Here is a 25808-nt window from a genome sequence, read left to right as displayed (position 1 = left end):
TAAAAGCTCCAGAAGACTACGCTATTAGCGTAGCCAGGGCGAAGAAACAGGGCAAGGACCAACGTGGCACAACCTCATTGGCCACAGCTTAAGCCGACTTGCTTCGCTAATAGCGCATATTTCGCTATTAGCGTAAGCTTACAAACTCAGCCCATTTAAATAGGATTTTTACCTCTCATTAGATATAGACTATTCCATTAGATATTTTATAGATTCTAAGAGAGAAAATAGGGTAGATCATATAGAGTGAGAGTGATTTTGGAAGTTGGATGCTTATTCCTTTGTTGAGACATCACAAGGTGTAATGAATCCTTCCTTTTCAATCCATTCTTGCAAGGCTTCCATGATGATGTGTAGCTAAATATCCTTTGTTGGGATGAGAGGTACTTGATCCTTGCTAACATGTAATCTTTTGATCTTGCAATATATGGTTCTAGCAATTAATATTCAATATTGCTGTTATTCTTGTGTTAATGCTTTCAATGAGATTCAAGATGATTTGGACACGAACTCTTGAATCTAGAGCTAGAGTAGCAATATATCTTAGGTTAACTTACTTGACATCTTTGTTAATCTTTGATAATCACCATAATCAAGAGTTTAATGCTTTAGGACATTTAGTCAGGCTGGACACGGTCGATTAAATGATCTGATCGTCTTTGTGATCGTTTAAGGGATTTGGACACGAATGTTTAAACGATAACTTAGAGTTATTTATATCGCTTTGGACACGAAGGATAGTGTAGAATTGATTGTGATAATATTGGTTATAAAGCTAGAATTCGTATGGATCATTTGGTTATGTGTGACGCTTGGTTAAGGAACTCTACTCATATCAAGTTTCAATCCTTATTTATCTCAGCTTTTTACTTTTTGAAATTTAGTTTAGGTAGTTAGAATTCAAACAAACAATCACTCTTAATACTTGAAATGATATTTGATGTTAAACTATCCTTGAATACGCACTAATCCCTGTGGAGACGATACAAATACTTATCTTGTTTGATAAAAAAAAAAAACTACATTTATCAAAATGGCGCCGTTGCCGGGGATTGGTGTTTAGATATCATAGATAGAACGATTGATTTATCGTTTTAAGTATTTGTACATATTCCATAAATATTTTTCTTTATTTGATAGTTGTTTGTACTAACCCCTCTTTGATAAACAAAGAAAAGTTTCTTGTTAGTTATTTCCGTTTCAGGATCATCACCTAGACAAAATCATGGCTGATCATGGTTATAGCAACTTCTATACTCCACCTGAGTATGAACCATATCAACAGTATCAACAATATCCTTATGAAGAGGAACGAATGACCAATGTGGAAAATACTTTGAACATCTTCATGCAACAATCCATGATAAACATGCAGAATACCAACTAGAGATTGAGGAATTTATCACTTCAGTTGGAGATGATGCAAGCACAAATCAGGGAGAACCATTCCAACATTCAATCCACTCATGATGAAGAGATTGTTAGAGAAGGTGTTGTTGAACTTGAGGAAGATATAATGAAAGAAATAGAGCCACCACTTGAAATAGAACTTCCTCAAGAACGGTCAGATTCTGAGGAGGCCAAAATTGTTGATGATGGAGAAGTGATAGAGGTGGTAGAGAGAAAGGAACGGTTACTAATCAAGGAAGACTTAATGGAAGCAAGAGGGAAGAAAGTGAGCAAGGTAGAAATCGATCGGGTCATTGATGAAATTTGTACCTTGTTCAATAAATCAAAGTTAAGGAGGTCATGGACTCCACATCAGCTGTACTTAAAGTTCATGGAATTCCTCGCAAAGCGTAGGGTTTCAAAAGATGATGTGTTGTCCGTCTCATTTTGGCCACCCTAACGAAAAAGGCGTCGAGCTAACGGCGTTAAACAAGCGCTTGTTGGGAGGCAACCCAATTTTGTAAGTTTATTTACTGTTTTTAATGCATAATAAGTTTAGAAGTCATGAGCATGCGTCAACACATCCAATAGAAGAAACAAACAGAGAGCAGAATTCTTAACTGTCTCAACTCGCAATGGCGAGTGAAACAGCTCGCAACTGCGAGCAAATTGGTCATTGACCATTTTGACTGCCTCTTAGCTCGCAACTGCGAGTAAAGCTGCTCGCAACTGCGAGTAGCTGCAGTTTGGGAAGTTTTAATCATTTTTGGATAATGGTATGTGATGACTATTGTTTTTAATTAGTATTGTGATGTTAGTATTCATATTAGTATTGTTTATAGTTGTCTTTTGTTAGTTAAAATAATGTGTTAGCATTTCTTTTAAGTACTTCATTTTGTTTTAATTGTGGAAGTTTCTTTTGTATCACTCTTGCTTAAATTTCAATTCTCAGATGATTGATAATGATTCATAGTTGTGATCAAAAGCGCAAAGCCAAGGTACAAGTTTCCAGTTTTTCTAGGTTTTTACTCGAATATGAAACGAGTACTTTGTGTAAATTTCATGTCATTTAGTTCTTCGCAATAATGTGTTTGTTTGTGAACCACTTAGTTCTAGCTAAAAGTGAGGAAACCTCAAGTGTTTGTACATATGCAAGGAGACCGGATTCATTGTTTAACTCGGTTGTTTTATGTTAAATCCAATAATTGTTTTAAATTGTGTGAAGGCATGGATATGATCAAGGCACATTTTTCTTAATGAGTGAAACATACTTGACCACAAATAGCCTACCTTGTGAGAAGAGCGAGTATTTGCTAACCCACTTGAGCCAAATGAATCGGAGTCCTCAATTATGAACTGTCAATTCATAAGCACAATGCTTGATGAATTTGCCTTTTAACTTTTCAATATCCAGTTCATTTTTGACGCACTTTGAGACTCTGATATGTTTTTAATTGTTGAACCCTAAACCTTCAATGTTTATTTGTCCCTTTTGCCTTAGAGTAAGGGAAAATTCAAATAGGGTGTATTTTTATTCAAGTTGGGGAGAGAAGGTAGATGTAAATCTTATGTCAAGTATAATGGTGTAATTTTATCTTTGATCAAGACAACATGGTGTTGTAAATACAAAAAGAAAAGAAAACAATATGTACATGAAAAGAAAGAGAAAAAGAGAAAAAGAAAGAAAAATCCAAAAATAGAATAAGTTGTCAAGATCAAAGTGCTTCATGTGTGAACACCAAGGGTTTGTAATGATTGGTAGGGAAGATTGTGAAATTTTAATGGTTGATACAAGGAATGTTCCTCTTTGATAGGCTTTTTGATTTCAATTGCCCCACATATGACATTTCTTTTGTAGCCAAGCCAAGTTATAACCCCCAAAGACCTTTTGATCCATGTTTTTATGGCTTTTTGAAATGATATTTGGATGGACACATAACTTGATTGGAATGTTAACTTGATTGCCGGATGTGTGTTCATAATCCTCATTCATATGATTTCAATTGTTTATCTACTTTCAAAGAAGTGTGTTAGGTGTGGTTCGTAAATAAATGTATTATTGTCTTGAAATATTTGACATGAACTTTGTACTTAGGACTCATCCCATGTTGGTAGTAGAATTTTAGATTAGTTGGAAACTTAGACTTGCCCGCGCATTCATTTTTGTATCATTCATCTGAAAAAGTTTTCAAAGCCTTTTGTACTTGTGTCTTGGCTTATTAACTTGTTTGATTTTCAATCTTTTGTTTCAGGACAAACAAAGAGTTAAGTTGGGGAGAGTTTGATAAGTGCTAAAAAGTGTTAATTTCATGTTATATTTTAAGCACTTTTTGTTACTTGTTTTGCAAGTTATTGAAGGAAAAGCCGAGAAATTAGCGTTAAATGCCTTATTACGCTTTATATATCTTACTCTAACCTTTTATGCAGGAATTTACCCCAAGACACTGAGCAAAGACCAAAAATCATGAAAAAGTGCAAATTAGCAAAAGCTGGTTTTGAAGAATTCGCTATTAGCGTGTTCCACGCTATTAGCGAAATTGGTCCAGAGAGGTACGCCATTAGCGTACCTGGAGCGAAGCAGAAGCTGGGTTTGAAGAAATACGCTATTAGCGTAATATACGCTATTAGCGTAAAAGCTCCAGAAGACTACGCTATTAGCGTAGCCAGGGCGAAGAAACAGGGCAAGGACCAACGTGGCACAACCTCATTGGCCACAGCTTAAGCCGACTTGCTTCGCTAATAGCGCATATTTCGCTATTAGCGTAAGCTTACAAACTCAGCCCATTTAAATAGGATTTTTACCTCTCATTAGATATAGACTATTCCATTAGATATTTTATAGATTCTAAGAGAGAAAATAGGGTAGATCATATAGAGTGAGAGTGATTTTGGAAGTTGGATGCTTATTCCTTTGTTGAGACATCACAAGGTGTAATGAATCCTTCCTTTTCAATCCATCCTTGCAAGGCTTCCATGATGATGTGTAGCTAAATATCCTTTGTTGGGATGAGAGGTACTTGATCCTTGCTAACATGTAATCTTTTGATCTTGCAATATATGGTTCTAGCAATTTATATTCAATATTGCTGTTATTCTTGTGTTAATGCTTTCAATGAGATTCAAGATGATTTGGACACGAACTCTTGAATCTAGAGCTAGAGTAGCAATATATCTTAGGTTAACTTACTTGACATCTTTGTTAATCTTTGATAATCACCATAATCAAGAGTTTAATGCTTTAGGACATTTAGTCAGGCTGGACACGGTCGATTAAATGATCTGATCGTCTTTGTGATCGTTTAAGGGATTTGGACACGAATGTTTAAACGATACCTTAGAGTTATTTATATCGCTTTGGACACGAAGGATAGTGTAGAATTGATTGTGATAATATTGGTTATAAAGCTAGAATTCGTATGGATCATTTGGTTATGTGTGACGCTTGGTTAAGGAACTCTACTCATAACAAGTTTCAATCCTTATTTATCTCAGCTTTTTACTTTTTGCAATTTAGTTTAGGTAGTTAGAATTCAAACAAACAATCACTCTTAATACTTGAAATGATATTTGATGTTAAACTATCCTTGATACCGCACTAATCCCTGTGGAGACGATACAAATACTTATCTTGTTTGATAAAAAAAAAACTACATTTATCAAAATGGCGCCGTTGCCGGGGATTGGTGTTTAGATATCATAGATAGAACGATTGATTTATCGTTTTAAGTATTTGTACATATTCCATAAATATTTTTCTTTATTTGATAGTTGTTTGTACTAACCCCTCTTTGATAAACAAAGAAAAGTTTCTTGTTAGTTATTTCCGTTTCAGGATCATCACCTAGACAAAATCATGGCTGATCATGGTTATAGCAACTTCTATACTCCACCTGAGTATGAACCATATCAACAGTATCAACAATATCCTTATGAAGAGGAACGAATGACCAATGTGGAAAATACTTTGAACATCTTCATGCAACAATCCATGATAAACATGCAGAATACCAACTAGAGATTGAGGAATTTATCACTTCAGTTGGAGATGATGCAAGCACAAATCAGGGAGAACCATTCCAACATTCAATCCACTCATGATGAAGAGATTGTTAGAGAAGGTGTTGTTGAACTTGAGGAAGATATAATGAAAGAAATAGGGCCACCACTTGAAATAGAACTTCCTCAAGAACAGTCAGATTCTGAGGAGGCCAAAATTGTTGATGATGGAGAAGTGATAGAGGTGGTAGAGAGAAAGGAACGGTTACTAATCAAGGAAGACTTAATGGAAGCAAGGGGGAAGAAAGTGAGCAAGGTAGAAATCGATCGGGTCATTGATGAAATTTGTACCTTGTTCAATAAATCAAAGTTAAGGAGGTCATGGACTCCACATCAGCTGTACTTAAAGTTCATGGAATTCCTCGCAAAGCGTAGGGTTTCAAAAGATGATGTGTTGTCCGTCTCATTTTGGCCACCCTAACGAAAAAGGCGTCGAGCTAACGGCGTTAAACAAGCGCTTGTTGGGAGGCAACCCAATTTTGTAAGTTTATTTACTGTTTTTAATGCATAATAAGTTTAGAAGTCATGAGCATGCATCAACACATCCAATAGAAGAAACAAACAGAGAGCAGAATTCTTAACTGTCTCAACTCGCAATGGCGAGTGAAACAGCTCGCAACTGCGAGCAAATTGGTCATTGACCATTTTGACTGCCTCTTAGCTCGCAACTGCGAGTAAAGCTGCTCGCAACTGCGAGTAGCTGCAGTTTGGGAAGTTTTAATCATTTTTGGATAATGGTATGTGATGACTATTGTTTTTAATTAGTATTGTGATGTTAGTATTCATATTAGTATTGTTTATAGTTGTCTTTTGTTAGTTAAAATAATGTGTTAGCATTTCTTTTAAGTACTTCATTTTGTTTTAATTGTGGAAGTTTCTTTTGTATCACTCTTGCTTAAATTTCAATTCTCAGATGATTGATAATGATTCATAGTTGTGATCAAAAGCGCAAAGCCAAGGTACAAGTTTCCAGTTTTTCTAGGTTTTTACTCGAATATGAAACGAGTACTTTGTGTAAATTTCATGTCATTTAGTTCTTCGCAATAATGTGTTTGTTTGTGAACCACTTAGTTCTAGCTAAAAGTGAGGAAACCTCAAGTGTTTGTACATATGCAAGGAGACCGGATTCATTGTTTAACTCGGTTGTTTTATGTTAAATCCAATAATTGTTTTAAATTGTGTGAAGGCATGGATATGATCAAGGCACATTTTTGTTAATGAGTGAAACATACTTGACCACAAATAGCCTACCTTGTGAGAAGAGCGAGTATTTGCTAACCCACTTGAGCCAAATGAATCGGAGTCCTCAATTATGAACTGTCAATTCATAAGCACAATGCTTGATGAATTTGCCTTTTAACTTTTCAATATCCAGTTCATTTTTGACGCACTTTGAGACTCTGATATGTTTTTAATTGTTGAACCCTAAACCTTCAATGTTTATTTGTCCCTTTTGCCTTAGAGTAAGGGAAAATTCAAATAGGGTGTATTTTTATTCAAGTTGGGGAGAGAAGGTAGATGTAAATCTTATGTCAAGTATAATGGTGTAATTTTATCTTTGATCAAGACAACATGGTGTTGTAAATACAAAAAGAAAAGAAAACAATATGTACATGAAAAGAAAGAGAAAAAGAGAAAAAGAAAGAAAAATCCAAAAATAGAATAAGTTGTCAAGATCAAAGTGCTTCATGTGTGAACACCAAGGGTTTGTAATGATTGGTAGGGAAGATTGTGAAATTTTAATGGTTGATACAAGGAATGTTCCTCTTTGATAGGCTTTTTGATTTCAATTGCCCCACATATGACATTTCTTTTGTAGCCAAGCCAAGTTATAACCCCCAAAGACCTTTTGATCCATGTTTTTATGGCTTTTTGAAATGATATTTGGATGGACACATAACTTGATTGGAATGTTAACTTGATTGCCGGATGTGTGTTCATAATCCTCATTCATATGATTTCAATTGTTTATCTACTTTCAAAGAAGTGTGTTAGGTGTGGTTCGTAAATAAATGTATTATTGTCTTGAAATATTTGACATGAACTTTGTACTTAGGACTCATCCCATGTTGGTAGTAGAATTTTAGATTAGTTGGAAACTTAGACTTGCCCGCGTATTCATTTTTGTATCATTCATCTGAAAAAGTTTTCAAAGCCTTTTGTACTTGTGTCTTGGCTTATTAACTTGTTTGATTTTCAATCTTTTGTTTGAGGACAAACAAAGAGTTAAGTTGGGGAGAGTTTGATAAGTGCTAAAAAGTGTTAATTTCATGTTATATTTTAAGCACTTTTTGTTACTTGTTTTGCAAGTTATTGAAGGAAAAGCCGAGAAATTAGCGTTAAATGCCTTATTACGCTTTATATATCTTACTCTATCCTTTTATGCAGGAATTTACCCCAAGAAACTGAGTAAAGACCAAAAATCATGAAAAAGTGCAAATTAGCAAAAGCTGGTTTTGAAGAATTCGCTATTAGCGTGTTCCACGCTATTAGCGAAATTGGTCCAGAGAGGTACGCCATTAGCGTACCTGGAGCGAAGCAGAAGCTGGGTTTGAAGAAATACGCTATTAGCGTAATATACGCTATTAGCGTAAAAGCTCCAGAAGACTACGCTATTAGCGTAGCCAGGGCGAAGAAACAGGGCAAGGACCAATGTGGCACAACCTCATTGGCCACAGCTTAAGCCGACTTGCTTCGCTAATAGCGCATATTTCGCTATTAGCGTAAGCTTACAAACTCAGCCCATTTAAATAGGATTTTTACCTCTCATTAGATATAGACTATTCCATTAGATATTTTATAGATTCTAAGAGAGAAAATAGGGTAGATCATATAGAGTGAGAGTGATTTTGGAAGTTGGATGCTTATTCCTTTGTTGAGACATCACAAGGTGTAATGAATCCTTCCTTTTCAATCCATCCTTGCAAGGCTTCCATGATGATGTGTAGCTAAATATCCTTTGTTGGGATGAGAGGTACTTGATCCTTGCTAACATGTAATCTTTTGATCTTGCAATATATGGTTCTAGCAATTTATATTCAATATTGCTGTTATTCTTGTGTTAATGCTTTCAATGAGATTCAAGATGATTTGGACACGAACTCTTGAATCTAGAGCTAGAGTAGCAATATATCTTAGGTTAACTTACTTGACATCTTTGTTAATCTTTGATAATCACCATAATCAAGAGTTTAATGCTTTAGGACATTTAGTCAGGCTGGACACGGTCGATTAAATGATCTGATCGTCTTTGTGATCGTTTAAGGGATTTGGACACGAATGTTTAAACGATACCTTAGAGTTATTTATATCGCTTTGGACACGAAGGATAGTGTAGAATTGATTGTGATAATATTGGTTATAAAGCTAGAATTCGTATGGATCATTTGGTTATGTGTGACGCTTGGTTAAGGAACTCTACTCCTAACAAGTTTCAATCCTTATTTATCTCAGCTTTTTACTTTTTGCAATTTAGTTTAGGTAGTTAGAATTCAAACAAACAATCACTCTTAATACTTGAAATGATATTTGATGTTAAACTATCCTTGATATCGCACTAATCCCTGTGGAGACGATACAAATACTTATCTTGTTTGATAAAAAAAACTACATTTATCAAGAGCCTTAGATGAAATCCAGACTCAAAAAGAGGATCGAGATGAAAACAAAATTCATAGTAATATTAATTTTAATTATTAAAAGAATTTTTGGGAAAAAATAGGGCGCGTGAGAAACAGATAGGGTGGAAAAAGTAATAGTTTTGATCATTGTACACAATTGTATTTTGGGTCATTTTGGGGCCCCATTAGAATTTACGGAGGCCAATACAGCAATTTCTGTGATGTAGTATCTACCTTTACATCGCCCCAAGCCCATTATCTCTAAACCTAATGACACAAATATTTTTCGTTACTCATTGCATATAAAAGCGGCTGCGCCCACATTATCTTTCTCATTCATTTCTTCGTAGTCTTCTTTGTAGTGCTTTTCTCTATTGTTTTTGTTCTCCAGTTTCTTTCAAAATTCTTAATACAATTTGTTTTTCTTTTCATGTGTTCTTTGATATACTCTATATGTTAATCAATTTTTCATTATGTCACTACCTCTTTTAGTCCACAAGTGATTACTGCTTTGATTCTTCTTACAAGTTAAAAAATTAATCTAGTTTTCAACTTGTACCCTTTAAATTTAATTTACTGCTAATTGACGATAACACCCGTCGATAGAATACTATTATGTGTTTAGTTTTTACTCAAACTATTCATATAAGCAGATCTAGTTTATTTGTTGCAATAGTCAAGGAAGGTGAATGTGTAGATGGGGTGAAAATGTTCATCTAATAAAATTCTCATAAATCTCATAATCAAATCGACGAAGTATCACAGGTATCAATCAATAATATACATTCATCTTATTCGTTATATATATATATATATATATATATATATATATATATATATATATATATATATATATATATATATATATATATATATATATCTGTGTGTGTGTGTATGTATGTATGTATGTGTTAAATTAATAATATATTTACTTTTGCAATTATTTTAATTGATTCAATCATGTTTTATAGTTATTTCTCAGATATTCATATAAGCCGATCTAGTTTAATTGTTACCTTTGCAATTATGTTAATTGATTCAGTCATGTTTTATAGTTTTTTTTCTCAAATTATTCGTATAAGCCGATCTAGTTTAATTGTTTCAATAATCGAGGAAGGTGAATGTGCAGATAGGGGTGAAAATGTTCATCTAATAAAATTGTCTTAAATCTCATAATCAAATCGACGAATTCGTAGCTTGCTTTATTATGGAACAAGTTGTTTCCCAAGATTGAAAAGCCTTGTCACATAAAACTCTTAAAAGATTAGGTCATTTACCTGGGAGGTTCTATTTTTTTCTCGCCAATATATATGTATGCATCATTCATTTTTTTGGATGTCCACCAAAGGATGTATGGATAAATTTGTTGGAAAAATTGGACATAGAATTATTATAAAGTAATAAATCAAAGATAAATATTAGTATAAATAAATTGACTCATAATAGATAAAAGAAAATTATATAGGAAAACTTATCGATTATTGATTGAGGCGTGCAATGCAGTGGGCTTAAGAGTATTTCGCCACCCCGGATGGATCATCCGATGCGATAGGTCTCATAGCTAGTACTCTCCAGGAACAGCCACTTCTTGCTAGCACCGCACGTGAATTAACAAGGTCTCAGGAACCACTATTGGATGCTCAAGGGAACTTATATATATCTGTTATTTGCTATAAAACGTAGAGATGAAAATGGCTAACATATATGTTCTATCATGCACTCTGTCCCTTGTGCCCCCAAACCAACCTCTTATATACACATAAAAGAAGGCTCCTCTTTTTGTGGAAATTGAAACCGTAAGTATTGGAATAATAGAGAGTAAAAGCTTCCTTAGTCAAACTTGGAAACGGTAATGTAACTGAAAAATAGGAATAGAAAAAACGTGCCAACATACTTGGTCAAGAAAAACCAATTAATTATAATAATTAATAAAATTAATAATAACACTTTAATTCCTACAATCCCCCACAATTATTTATTTTAAAGTTTTAGGTGTTCCCAAGAGCGTGAAACATCAATGCATAAGTACTAGTGTCTTTTGGACTATGAACTAGCACATAGAGAAAATGAAATTTGATCCACTAGAATGTCGGTGAGATTATAACCTCTATGAACCTCATTCCGTATGTGAAACAGGGATCTCATCACTCACATTGACTTCTCGTCCAAAGTTTGTTCAACGCGGAGTGGTGCATTTTGGCCTTGCACCTATGCCTGGATTTCATGAGTGGCTCTAGAAAGTCTGCCCAAGCTTTCATAGAGGCGGCCCCACCTCTAACACTCATATAGGTAAATCCATCAAGTGTACACCACAGTCAAGCACACCACTCAAATGTATGAGCTATAGATTTATTAAGAGTTTATAAACTCAACCTACAACGTTGTAGTATACACTATCCTACACCATAGGGATGAACTCTAAAAAATAAGTTGGATAGTGTCTCATCAAATTGACAAGCGACTTGTTTTTACCCATATGAACATAGCCTTGCGAATTTTCACAATCTATGTTGGGTTACCATCACTCTCAATTTTTGTATTGGACATAATCCATCCCCCTTCGATGTATATATATTTCTCACTATACAGCTGTATCACACATAATACATTGACCAAGACGTCTCCCAGCCAGTATCTCATATATATTATTAAATCGTCATCCATGATATATTATCATAGGTTTGCTTAATTAGATTCTAAGCAACAACACCCCCACATAGGAGAAAATTAAATCTACATTTAGATTTATTATACAGGTCTACTTGAAAATACTTTCAAGCGACAACGCCCCCACATTGGGTAAATATAAATTCATGCGTAAATTTTATTCAGATCTACTTTGATTATTTATCAAGTGATGACACCCCCACATTGGGGAAAATAATTTATCAAGTGATGACACCCCCACATTGGGGAAAATAAATCCACACAATTTTATATTTTCACATCATCGTATTATTAATACAATGGATACTTTAAATATATCAAACATCATTGTATTATTTTAATACAATGGATAATCCACAATATATGTCACCAATATCTAAGGTGTATCTGAGTACATGCATCACATGAGTTTAGCAAGTGTCACAAAATATTCAGGTCTGTTTAAATTAATTTTAAACGACAACATCTGTATTGCACTTGTTTCACTCATGCATGTCATATATGTATCCCCATAATTTTCTCTATTTTTTTTCCTTCCAATAATATATTAAATAATATTTCACAATCAAACAATATTCTCAAATATATATTCTCATGCATACAAAGCGTATATACACACGTCACTAAATTCTCCCAATCATAAATATATGGCTTAATTACACTTTTGGCCCCCTAAGTATCCAAAAGTTGCGATTTTGGCCCCCTAAAAAAAATATCTCTTTTTTGGCCCCTTAAGTTCACTTTTGGTTGCAATTTTGGCCCCCTAGCCCAATTTTGACCCAGTCAACGCTGACGTGGACACATTTTTGTATTTTTTAATATTTTTTTTTATTTTGTAATTAAAAAATAAATAAAAATTCTGGAAAAATGAAAAATTAATAAAAAAATTGATTTTTTTTTAAAAAATTCTGGAAAATTGAAAAATTAAAAAAAAAATTTGAAAAAAAATATTAAAAAATTCAGGAAAATTGAAAAATTAATAAAAATGAAAAATAATTGAAAAAATACGGAAAAAATTTAAAAATTCAGGAAAAATTAATAAAAATAAAAAATGATTAAAAAAATTGAAAAATTGAAAATTCATTAGTATTAAAAAAATTTAAAAATTGAAAAAAATTTAAAAATTTTGAAAATATCTGGAAAATTTGAAAACGGAATTCTGGAAAATTGAAAAAATTGAAAATTCTGGAAAATATTTAAAAATTTTCGAAATTTTCATTAGTATTTTTTCTGGGAATTTTTGTGTATTTATAAACCGGAATACACATAATTTTTTGTGTATTTACAAACCAGAATACACATAATTTTTTGTAAACCGGAATACACATAATGAAAATTTCCCGGAAAAAATACTAATGAAAATTTTCCCAGAAAAAATACTAATGAAAATTTAGAAGTTTCGAAAAATACACTGAAAAAACCTAAGCTCGACATATATACTAATGAAAATTTCGAGAAATACTAATGAAAATTTCAAAAATTTCATTTTTTTAAAAATGATTAATCTTTTTAATTTTTTCGAAAATTTCGAATTTTTTTTAAATATTTTCCAGAATTTTTATTTTTCATTAAAATTTTAATTAGAATTTTTCCAGAATTTTAATTAAAATTTTGAAAATTTCATTTTTCCAGAATTTTAATTTTTTTCAGAAAATTTCGAAATTTTATTTTTTCAGAATTTTTTAGATTATTTTATTTTTTTATTAATTTTTCAATTTTCCAGAATTTTTTTATTTTTTTTCAAATTTTTTATTAATTTTTCAATTTTCCAGAATTTTATAATATTTTTTTTCAATTTTTTTAATTAATTTTCAGATTTTTTTTCAATTTTTTTTGTAATTAAAAAAACATTTTTATTTCTGTAATAAAAAAACATTTTTTTAATTACAAAAATATTTTTTTATTTTTTATAAATTAAAAAAATAAAAAAAAAATAAAATAAAATAAATTTACACACGTGGCGCCCACGTGTCTGTTGACTGGGTCAAAATTGGCTTGGGGGGCCAAAATTGCAACCAAAAGTGAACTTAAGGGGCCAAAAAAGAGATATTTTTTTTAGGGGGCCAAAATCGCAACTTTTGGATACTTAGGGGGCAAAAGTGTAATTAAGCCTAAATATATTATATGTGCCGACAATAAATATAGTTAAGAAAATTTCACACAAATTGAAGTATATCACAAAAAATTTATACTAACAAAACTTTAGTTTTGAAAAGTTTTGAAAAGAAATACATATTAACATTGTCGCAAACTAAATACTCCACATTAATATAGACATTCTATATAAATTCAGCATGCATTATCAACCATGGGTTTCACACACATTTTCTAAACTCATTTGTTGATTAATGTCACATAGCCTTTCATGTTTTTGCGCAATTATCAGGAGAAAACAATATTAATTCTGTTAAAGGAATACGTATAGACAAAATGATCATAATATTTAATACACAACCATCAAATATGACATACACCAATTTATTGATATAATAGATTAAGAAAATAGTCGAATCAATTTGTATCACCCTAAAACACTTCAACACAGTATTCTTAAAATGAATATGATATATACTTCAGAATTAACTATAGGATGGAATTGAATTTTTAACATATCAGTAATAGTGGCATTTGAAAAGAACCAAAATTCATGATGGATTTCAACATATTCAAAATTAGCATGTAAGCTTAAAAGACATCCAAAGTTAGCCTCAAACAAGTCATTATTAAAACAGAACTCAACAACAGACTTAGTGGCATAGATGAGAGCTACAAAAGCACGGTTTTCGAAGCTCATAGGATCACTATTTTTACGAACATATTCAACATGCTCTCACAATGTCAACACACAAAATTTTGAGATATGAGATTTGAATGTGTACCTGACCCCTTGTGGATGATTTCAAGGGGAGAAAAGTTTAAAACTTACAAAGAAGTCGATCACATCATACTATTGTAGATTGAATCGATGAATTCCACAACTTTTGATGTATTTGCCTTCTGCTCGCTTCCAATTTCTGTGTGACATATCCACAGTATAATTATCTGCAACTTATTCACCATTCTTTTTAAATCAAAGGATCACCACTACTACCAAAATTTCCGGCGTCAACGAGCATCCTCCAATTTTACAAATAAACATGATTAGATATTGAGAGTACATAATAACATGACTTCTATTATAGAAGAATGGTAGTAGTTAAAATAAACAAAACAAGTCAGTGTCAATACTCTCATTCACAAAAATATAAACAGATCATTATATCAAGCTGCCTTTAGTTTTACACGGGATTCGACATTAAACAATTAACAGGACATCAAACAAATGTATACAACAATTACTAGCCTTGATCAATTATATGAAGAAGAATAAAATACTTCAATTACGTAAGGGCACTTTCATTTCTCAAAAATTCATTTTCATACAATTAATTCAATTGACAAATTCAAAACAAAATTAACAATTCTATATCAAATAAATACTCTTAAGATTGTTGGAAAAATTGGACATAGAATTATTATAAAGTAATAAATCATAGATAAATATTAGTATAAATAAATTGACTCATAATAGATAAAAGAAAATTATATAGGAAAATTTATCGATTATTGACTGAGGCGTGCAATGCACTGGGCTTAAAAGTTATTCGCCACCCCGGATGGATCATCCAATGCGATAGGTCTCATAGCTAGTACTCTCCAGGATACAACAGTCACTTCTTGCTAGCACCGCACGTGAATTAACAAGGTCTCAGGAACCACTGTTGGATGCTCAAGGGAACTTATATATATTTGTTATTTGCTATAAAACGTAGAGATGAAAATGGCTAACATATATGTTCTATCATGCACTCTGTCCCTTGTGCCCCCAAACCAACCTCTTATATACACATAAAAGAAGGCTCCTCTTTTAGTGGAAATTGAAACCGTAAGTATTGGAATAATAGAGAGTAAAAGCTTCCTTAGTCAAACTTGGAAACGGTAATGTAACTGAAAAATAGGAATAGAAAAAACGTGCCAACATACTTGGTCAAGAAAAACCAATTAATTATAATAATTAATAAAATTAATAATAACACTTTAAAATAAATAATTAAAAAATTCCTACAAAATTATCTTGAATACTTATTTTGCTTCAACCTATTCATTTAAAAGGTTAATTTTGAGTTAATAGAATTTAATCTTTATTCTTTAAAAAATAAAACGTTTATGAGTAAAATCATTGGTTCTAATTTCATTGATGTACTAACCATCATTTGTTTTTCTTTTCATTAGGACATGATTCTTATTATTTTTTTGGGTTAATAGTGTTTTTCACCCCTGTAATATAGGTCATTTCCGGTTTTAGCCCCTGTAAAAATTCCGGTTTGATTTATGCCCTTGTAAAATTTTTTTTTTTTCCGGAAAACACCCCTCCCCCCTCCAACTCAGCTGATTCGCTAACGTGGCGCTGACTTGGCTTTTTTTTTTTAAATGGCCAGATGTAAAAAAAAATTTCCATCTCAGCTTTTTATTTTAAAAATATTTAAAAATAAATTTTAAAAAATAAAAAAAATCCAAAAATTAATAAAATATTCAGTTTTTTTTCCAGAAAATAAAAAAATCGAAATTTTTTTTATAAAAAATAAAAAAATCATAAAAATATTCAGTTTTTTTGAAAAAAATTTAAAAAATCGAAAAATAGTTTTTAAAAAATTCAGAAAAAATATTAAGATTTTTTCCGAAATATAAAAAAACAGAAAAATAGTCATATTTTTTTTCCAAAAAATTTTAAAATCGGAAAAAAAAATTAGATTTTTTTGAAAAATTAAAAAATTAGAAAAAAAAACTATTAAGATTGTTTTTGGAAATTTAAAAAATTAGAAAAAAATCAGAAAATATAATCAGATTTTTTTAAAATTAAAAAGATTTTTAAAAATTCTGGAATTTAATTTTCAAAATACAAAAAAATTAAATTTTCAAAATTAAAAAAAAGGGCAGATTTTTTATAAAACATTCTGGAAAAAAAATTAATTTTTAAAAATCTGAATACAAATTTAGAGGTTTTTATAAAAGTCATGGAAATTCCATTTTTCCTATAATTAAGCTCTTCCTTAGAGGAGGTAGAAATCATAAATCATAAATCTCATAAAATCTTTTCACGACGATGGCAAAACGCTCTGATATTATTTTAGAATAAAAAGTCTTATTATAGCCCCAAAATGGATTTTTGTTAGAATCATTAGGCAAAAAAAATAATTTGTGGAAAACACTATTAACCCTATTTTTTTTTTATATATTTTTGGTGCAAGTTTTGAATTTCATAAAAAAAGAATCATGCATCAATCTTCTTTTTTTTACCTTTGCAATTATGTTAATTGAGTTAATCATATATATTATGTAGTAGAAGATTGTACATTTGGCGATTGCTTTTATGGAGCAAGTTGTGTCCCAAGATGGAAGCCTTGTCGCATGAAATCCTTAAGAGACTAAGCCATTTACTTGGAAAGTCCTATTTTTTCTTACCAAACCAAAGTCGTGCCACATAAGGGATTTTTCCCATGTTTGTAGAATACCAAAACAATCATAAAAAGTATGAAAACTGGAACATGCAAATACAGGGAAAATATGTATTAAAATTACTATTAAGTGATGCAACATCGGAAAATGGTAACGAAGATAAACAAGAACCACCATCAAAGAAGGAACATGTAAAATGTTCACTAGAGATTTGCATGAAAAATTTGTCAAGGATATTGGGAACTTGATGCATATAGTATGCATTCTCTATTTGATGCTTATAGTATGCATACTATAAACATCGAGTTCCTTAATCGCTTTCACGAATTTTTCATGTAATTCTAGCGAAAATTTTTCATGTTCCATCATTGTTGGCGGTTCATGTTTATGTTTAATACCCTTTTTCCGGTGATGCGTCACATAACGGAAAGTTTGATACATCTCTTCCCTGTTTGTCTCACTATTTCAATTTTGTTACCCTTTATGATTGTTTTGGTATGTACAGGAAAAGCTCTGCTGGCGTAAATTTTGGTTTGGTATGAAAAAACAGGCCTAGTCTCTTAAGGGTTTCGTGTGACAAGGCTTCAGTTTTGGGATCACTACTACAATTTTGACTTTTAATAGCACCACTTCAATAGCACTTTTACTAAAATGCTATTAAAAAACCCAAAGACAGACCTATGTTAGCGTTTTTAGAGAACGCTATTATTTAGGACCCCTTAGTTAGCGCTTTAACGAAAGCGCTATGTATCTGCCCCTTTTGTTAACGCTTTCAGAAAACGCTACTGCACATATAAGTATCAAATAAAAAAAATAATGAAGACAAAATCTTTTTTCACGCATTCTTCTTCATCGTTAAAAACCACAACACACAAAAACTCAAACCCACCACTGTAAACTCCATGGAGCAGATTTATACAATTCTATTGAACAGTCACTCCTTCAACTCACTCAAATGTCAAACCCAGATCTTTTCTTCTCAACTCACTCCATCAAACAACCTTCATCAACTCACTCCGTCAAACTAAGAAAACCCAGCGACCACCATGGTGAAACTCACCTGAAAACCCAGATCTTGGCTGACGATCTCACCACGGTCACCGTGTTCCTCAACTCTTCAATTACAATTTCTCCCTTCGTTTTCTCCTCTGCGTCCAAAATTTTCGCCTCCAGATCTGATGAAAATGACGTTGTTGTTGTTGTTGTCATCGGTGGTGGTTCGGCCGTTACCTGGGGGTCCTCGGTGCACCTGTTTCAACGTTAGTTGTACCCCTTCCATGGTTTGTTATTCATTCTTCCTCTTTGTTCTATTTCTCGATTCGATTTCGATTCAATTTTCTACAAGTTCATTTAATTCTGTTATATCTTTTCATTTTGTTTTCAATAGAGTAAATTAGTATTAGCTGTTGATTTTACCTAATTTGTATATCTTTAGTTTTTGTTGTTGTGGATTGATTATATGGAGAAAGTCGATTCAAGTATTTTTTATTTTTTTTTTGAATCTGAAGTGACTTTATTCTGATGAGGTGTATAGGGAACTTGATTAAAGAGGATTAGTGGTTTTTTCTATTTCTTTTTGTGTGTATGATGAATAAGATTGATTTGAGTCTTTCATACACTTATAATTTTGCACGTAACTTTGAGCTTTCCTGTAGAATTCTCTATGAAGGAAAAATTGACAAACATGTTCAATTTCTAATTGAAGGCTTATTTTCATTTAGGCAAAGTTTCAGGTACACTATTTTATTGTTTGGGATAGAAGCAACACATTAAAAGTGACAAAGAATGTCGACTCTCTTATTATGGCAGTGAGTAATATGCACAAAAAAAGATTCCATGAAGCTTTTTCCATGAATTTCCTACTAGCTCTGGTTGCCAAATTTGTAATGTACGTTCACAAGAGTTTCTCTTATTTTTCCTTTCTATTTACTAAAGTTCATTTCTTAGCTTTGAATATGAATGCTTTCCATCAGTGATTGTTGGGATAAATAGATGCTAAATAACTTAAGTGTATGCTCATTTTATAGGTCATGATGGTCTGTGCCAAAATCACACTTACTTAAGAGCTTTGTTGTGGTTTCAAATGGCTAGAAGACATGTAAATTGTAAAGTACTGAAGGCATGTTAAATAATACATTTTTCTGCTGTGTATAGTGTGTGCAAAGTATTGGTTTTTACGGTTTTTTTTTCAATCTATATCTGACTTTTGTTTTTACTGACCCATGTTTTCTTTGTCAGGGAAGCATCCATGTCACAATTCTTGTTTTAAAGAGTTGACTCATCCAAAATGTGAAGTTTGCTTCCAATTTGTAAGATTAGTCTTCTTTGTTTATTCAAGTTGTTATTGTTTAAAGTTATTAAATTTTAGTGCATTTCATATAATACCTTGGTTCATTTCTTAATTCTCTTGATGGAATTGTTATCATATGTTCAATTGAAACTGAACCACTTTTACTTGTTTACTTCATATGCACTTTCTATTCATGTGGCTGAGTAGTTTTAAGTGTACTCATTACTAACATAAGTATAGGTTTAGTTTCTTGATAAGTAAGCTAACCGAGGCTGATAGAACCCGTGAAATCTAAGAGGAAATATGTGTATTATTAAATAGTAAAAAGATGAGCTCAGATTCTCTATAATGGTAGAATAACAAATGAAAGAGATAAACCATAGTTCAAGACCAAAGTAGTATAAACTGTCTCAGCAGTAGTTTACAACTTCAATAAAAGTATATCTCTGTTAAGAACTACGAAGAAGGAGCTATAATGCTTACCTAAATATATCATGGCGATAAATGCTTCTTTTGATTGCTAATTGGAAAACCCATGATGCAGTAGCTCGGAGTTCAAATGCCCACAAGAGATCCACCAAAGCATTAACAAAGTTAAAAGCTACATTATCTTCCACGTGTTCTAGTCTCCCTAGACATTGGTCAACCTCAGAAACTAGCGACTCAGATTTTTCTCTTAGAAGCCTATATAACAATTAGTATAATAAATTAATTAGAGAAATATGATGGACCAAAAATATTTTGCTTCCTCTCAACAACTTAACAAAAAACTAATCGTTTTGCATAAAAAAAAAACTAACATACCTAATTGGGAGATCAAATCCAACACCTTGGAGTGCCTTTAAAAGGTTGATAGCGTCATTTACTTCATCAGACAAGCTTGCAGCTCTGATAAAGCACGTCCATATTCGATGATCTGGTTCTATGGCTGCTTCCTTCATCTCTGTGAGCTTTTCAATACCAGCTTTCACATCTCCTTTTTTGAGATATGCATCAATTACAGAGCTATAAGGTAAGGTATCCAGAACTGCTCCCATTGTTCTCAAGTTTTTAAGGACTCTGTCAGCTTCTTCAGGCTGCCCGGATTTCCCATAAGAAACCATTAGCAAATGCATGGTGGCAGTATTGGGCTCTATCCCTGCTTCTTTCATAATTTCTAGTAGATTTTCAGCTTTCTGATGATCCCCAAAAGTTCTATACATTTTCATCATTAAATGATAAAAGGAGCGATCAAGTTTATAACCATTGAATCTAAGCTCTTCAAAAAGTTCCTCAGCCTGGTCATACAGTTGTTGTTTACTAAATGCTGCAATCATACTTCTGTATGTGTCTCGCTTAGGTTCCAAACCAAGACTTTTCATTTTATGCATCAGTGAAAAACCTTCTTCTGGTCTATGGTCTCTGCAGTACATTGTAATAAGTGTATTGTAAGTTTCTTCGTCTGGTGTAAGACCAACATCTTTTATCATCTGGTAGATGACACCCATGTTTTGAAATTCTTCAATACTTGAATATAGCTTAAGTACAGAATTAAAAATTTGAAGATCGGGCTTAAACCCTGCCTCTCCCATCTCACTCAACATGACTCTTACATCCCTTACTCTTTTGAATCTGCACAGCAATCCAATCATAAGTCTGTAAAGATGCATGGTAGGAAAATAACCACCAGCTTTCATTCCATTGTATACTTTCTGCACCTCAAATAAGTTCCCTGCTTGAGCAAATGCTTCAAGCATCAAAAGAATAGAACTTTTACTTATCTTCAAGTTGATTTGTGGTTGAATTACAACTCTCTCAAGAGTTGGTTAGTGATTATGAATAAGTAGCTAGTTGGTGATTATTAAGGACAGATGCATAGATCCTTGAATCATGTTCATAGTTATCATGTTTTCTACCTTATACGTGTACAATTTATTCCACTACATGATATATTCATATTTATCAAGTTTTATATTTTTATAAATAAAATTTTGATTCTTATAAAAATGAAAATCAGAATGTTGTAATATATTCTATACATATAAATGTATAGAATATATAACTATATATAAATAAGTCATGGCTAGCTAAACATTGAATTGAAAGTCATTGAGTTAGAAAGTGCATTTTATCATTCAGATCCAATTTTTAAACTAAATTAATATTAAAACATTCAGGGAGAACAAGTGTTAATGGTTGTCGTGTCATTGAAAACTACCTAGAAGTTCTAGTAAGTGCTTAAGTAACAACAACATTAGACGAAAATATACTTTGTACTGTAATTGATAGTATATGAGAAAATTATATTATCTTGGCTCTTTTGTTCCAACTTTGCCTATTGTACTTGTGGGAAACAAACATGGCTGAACCATTAGTGAAAGGTTTAATGGAAACTTATGATATGATATGGATCTATTTCAATGAATCTAATGATCTATTTACTTTTTATTGATTCTGCATTGTATTTCAAGAAATTTCTAATCTCAGTGTTTATTGTTATTAATTATTTAAAGCCCTTATAGAGTGCCCGAGGCACTCGTTAACATTTCCCTTATTGTTAACTTTATTAATTGCACAGCATAACATGATTGCAATTGAAACATTACTCTGATAAAAAATAGACTATCTTATATGCACACATCAGGTTTACAATGAGCTAAATGTTTGGATTTGGCAGGTCATATAGAAGCATTTTGTTGGGTAATCAACGTCGATCTTCTCTACTGAAGCATAACTGTTTACTGTGTTACTTCCTACGTCTATTTGAATGCTTGTGACCTGAAGAAAGGATAAGTCATAACTATCACAGAAGGATGCTTCAAAAGCATCAGAAGCTATCAGGTCTGATAAAAGCTTCGGAATCCGTCTCAGGGACTCCAGATGTATCCCTTCAGTCCAGAACTTTTAAAAGGTGTGGTTGGCCACTTTCACACATTGTGTAATAAATTAAGGCGGATCCTAAATGAATGTTGTTACAAGTAAGATCCTTATACTTTGAAATCATAAATGCTTTTAATCATAATCTTTTGAAAGATCTTTTGGAAAAGAAAAAGCATCATAATCTTTTGAAAGATCTTTTGGAAAAGAAACTAGTTATTATCCCAATATAATATATATTTCTAAATATGCATAACTTGTCATTTCTGAGGGAGTATGAAGACCGTTAATGTCAATGTGTAGATTTCGTCCCACAGGGGAAGTTAGAAATAGGGCATATATTTGGTAGAAATATTTATATGTATGAATGATCTTTATGGTATAATAAAACCTCTTTGACATTAATTTTTTTTTTTTTTTGATCTAACAAATGGAAGTGGCGCACCTTCAAAAGCAATGTTACTGATCTAATAGTGAACTTTGTCTTACAACTCACAATTTTAGTCTTGAACTTCCAAGCTTTACATTGACGTTGTAATGAGTGCATGAGGAGATTAAAAATCTTAATTCTACATCAAGAATAAAAAAGAAATGTTATAACTTAATAGAAAGAAAATCCATTTTTCTGAAATATTGATTTACTTTCATATTTTATTCCTTATACTTTTTCTTTCACTTCTTTTGAAATTCTAACAAATTCGTTAACCATTTCTCTTCAATATTTTCTCATTTTGACTACACATTCCCAGTTTTCATGTAATACGTTTTCATTTCAGAATGTCTTGTCGGTATTCATTCTCCTTTGACTGTAATTTGTCAGGAAAAAATTTGTAGTCGTCTGGCTTTTTGCGTTGTCATACACGATGTGTAGAGATGGCTCACGCCACAGAATCAATGACTTGTCCGAAAGGTCATTGGGTAATGATATGCTTTGCAGCTTAGTTGTGCTGTTTTGTTGCGAATTGGGAACAAATTGAACATTGTGCATGATGCTTCTGCAGCGACGTAATTGGGTATGAATTGAACATTAACAACTCATTGATAATGTTTCAGGTGATCCTGATTGTGTATACATGCCACTTATTCCAATTTTTTCCTTCTTCTGCCTTTATGTATTGATTTACTATTTTTCATGCAGGAGAGGTTTATGGATATATTCAAATGGAAAGAAAAGATGGAGCAGCATTTGATGGATGTATCAAACACTGTATATGGCGTGCTAGCAATGAAGTAGACATCTCTTTGAGGTATGAAGCCTAGGATAGGAATATAACCACTTTTTCTTCACAAGTTTCAATACTCTTAGAACTGGTAGAATATAGATATTGTACAACATTAACAATAACATCCTGTAAATCTTCACTGGTTCAATTTCGAAAAAATTGTGGCTGCTTTTAGGAGCTTTTTTTTTATTGGCAATTGTGGATTGACTAGCATTATGACATTCATAATTAAGTTTATGATTAATTTGTAATGAGGTTATCATGAATGTAATTTGCTATATTCATATTTCAGTATCTTATTATAGCGTTTAATTATAGCATTTTTGGTTACAAATTTATAAAAAAAAAAAAAAAACGCAACTTTTATTAGCGCTTTTAGTAAAACGCTAAGAAACCCCTATTTGAGTAGAAAGGCTACGATAGCGCTTCTCAGAAAGAGCTAAGAAACAACTGTTAGAAAAGCTACTTTAATAGCACTAGAATAAGGCTTTATTAGCGCTTTTCTGAAAGCGCTATTGACGTGTTGCTATTTAATAGCGTTTGGAAAGCGCTATTATAGGCTCCTGACCTTTTATAGCGGGGGCTTTCTTAGCACTTGAGAAGCGCTATTAAGAGCCAAAATGAGTGCTATTAAAGGGGGTATTTTGTAGTAGTGGATGCAACATGCTCCATAATAAAGTAATCTCAAAATTTGTAGAATCTTCTGATGCAAAAAACATTATTGAACCTATTTTAACATAATTTCAAAAATAAAAAAATAAAAAGATTGATGAGGGCTGCCATTTTTTTTTTATGAAAATAAAAACTTCTAAAAAAAAGAGAAAAGTAAAATAAGAACCATGTCGCAATAAAAAAGAAAAAAAAAGTTTTGATGATTTGTGCATCAATGAAATTAGAATCAATAATTGTAATCATAAACTTTATTTTTAAGAATAACAAATTATTTCTAGAAAATCAAAATTAACCTTATAATTCAATAGGATGAGACAAAATAAGCATTTAAGAGAATATTTTCATACATCCTTAGTGGTTCATCAGTGGAATAGTAAGTATGTTTTATGAAATGAAGCTATTCAGTAAATACAACCATACCAAGTGGTTCATCAGTGGAATAGTATGTTTTATGCGGTTAAATTGGTCATCTTAATTAAACCATGTTTGGGATGAACTTCTCTTTTTTGAGATAGTTCATCCGACAACCATAAAAGTGAGATTGGAGGAAAAGGGGCAATGTGTGAACCCTTAAGTGTTGATGTTCATGCTTGTAGGCGAGCTATTATTGGACCGGAAACATATGCGTAGATTATGGGAGAAGGACCTATTGGACTTGTTATAATGCTTTTGGCTCGTGCTTTTGGGGTACCTAGGATAGTCATTGGGGATGTGGGTGCGCTTTCGGATCGGCTCATTCAGGTATATTGAATCAAAAGTTTTTTAAATCTTCTATATTTTCTTCTATAATTGTCATTACGGTAGTTGTTCATTCTTGGCTTAATTAATGACTTGCTTGGCATGTTACTCTTCATTTGCATGTCTAGTTGTTTATTTAGCCTTATCATCTAATGGGTGAGAGTTTGCTTTGAACAATAGGGTTTCAAATTTTCATGGTTCATACTAATCAGTTTTGTATGCCAAATTGAAGAAGCATTGGTTAGTCTTAACATCAAGATCTGGTTGCTATGAGATTGTGTCTTAACATCAAGATCTGGTTTCTATGAGATTGTGTTACAAGAACCCTAAGTTGTTTTTGCTATCTTAGTGATGATTATGATGGTATAATGAATAGTAGCTTTTGTCCATGGTGTTTAAGACTTCATGTGATCTTCTGTCATCAATGGTTAAGCCTTGTTACATGCTTCTGCCTTATGGTGGTTAATCATTCTTTATCTCTTTGCGATTCTTTCATACGTTTGTTAAGTCTTTTTTTCCTATGGCTTTGTTATTATGGCTTGTGCTTAATTGTTAAGCACTCATATTTCTTTTCATTAGTTGCATTTTTGTATCATTTTGTTATACTTTTGCATTGATTATGCCAAGATGGAAGTCTTTTAATCCTAAGCCACCTGTGGTTAAAGTCGAGATACCACACAGACAAAATGTTGTTGGTCATGAATGAATTTAATTAGAAGGTCATGGATGTAACTGGTGATGGTCATTGTGGAACATCTTCATTATCAATTATCATTGTATGATTTTTTATAATGCTTCATC

General features: G+C 32.1%; 1 protein-coding gene and 2 long non-coding RNA genes across 3 annotated transcripts; 2 read left to right on the top strand and 1 right to left on the bottom strand.

Annotated features, from left to right (window-relative positions):
- The first annotated feature begins 17947 nt into the window (after window positions 1-17947).
- On the top strand, window positions 17948-22843 carry LOC146916494 (uncharacterized). Its single transcript, XR_015015084.1, has 4 exons — window positions 17948-18508; window positions 18950-19116; window positions 19256-19537; window positions 22175-22843. It is a non-coding gene; the product is annotated as an uncharacterized LOC146916494 (long non-coding RNA).
- Window positions 19811-20883, bottom strand: LOC146916495 (pentatricopeptide repeat-containing protein At3g18110, chloroplastic-like). Its single transcript, XM_085718575.1, has 2 exons — window positions 20323-20883; window positions 19811-20202 (listed from the first exon to the last, which is right to left on the bottom strand). Exons 1-2 carry the CDS (start codon window positions 20877-20879, stop codon window positions 19998-20000), a joined length of 762 nt encoding a protein of 253 aa, XP_085574701.1. The 5' UTR covers window positions 20880-20883; the 3' UTR covers window positions 19811-19997.
- A 277-nt stretch (window positions 22844-23120) lies between the features above and the next one.
- LOC146916493 (uncharacterized) lies at window positions 23121-23891 on the top strand. Its single transcript, XR_015015083.1, has 2 exons — window positions 23121-23387; window positions 23513-23891. It is a non-coding gene; the product is annotated as an uncharacterized LOC146916493 (long non-coding RNA).
- The last annotated feature ends 1917 nt before the right edge of the window (window positions 23892-25808 follow it).

The sequence above is a fragment of the Medicago sativa genome, chromosome 6 (assembly GCF_051527215.1).
Source record: "Medicago sativa cultivar Bolivia chromosome 6, Bolivia_mono, whole genome shotgun sequence".
Lineage (NCBI taxonomy): Eukaryota > Viridiplantae > Streptophyta > Magnoliopsida > Fabales > Fabaceae > Medicago > Medicago sativa.
The sequence above is the reverse complement of the archived record's forward strand: the minus strand, read 5'-3'. Positions and strand labels throughout refer to the sequence as shown.

Coding starts and splice junctions, on each gene's coding strand:
- LOC146916495 (XM_085718575.1), bottom strand. CDS start 20,879: ATGAAAAGTCTTGGTTTGGAACCTAAGCGAGACACATACAGAAGTATG. Junction 20,203..20,322: donor GGATTTGATCTCCCAATTAG/GTATGTTAGTTT, acceptor ATTGTTATATAG/GCTTCTAAGAGAAAAATCTG.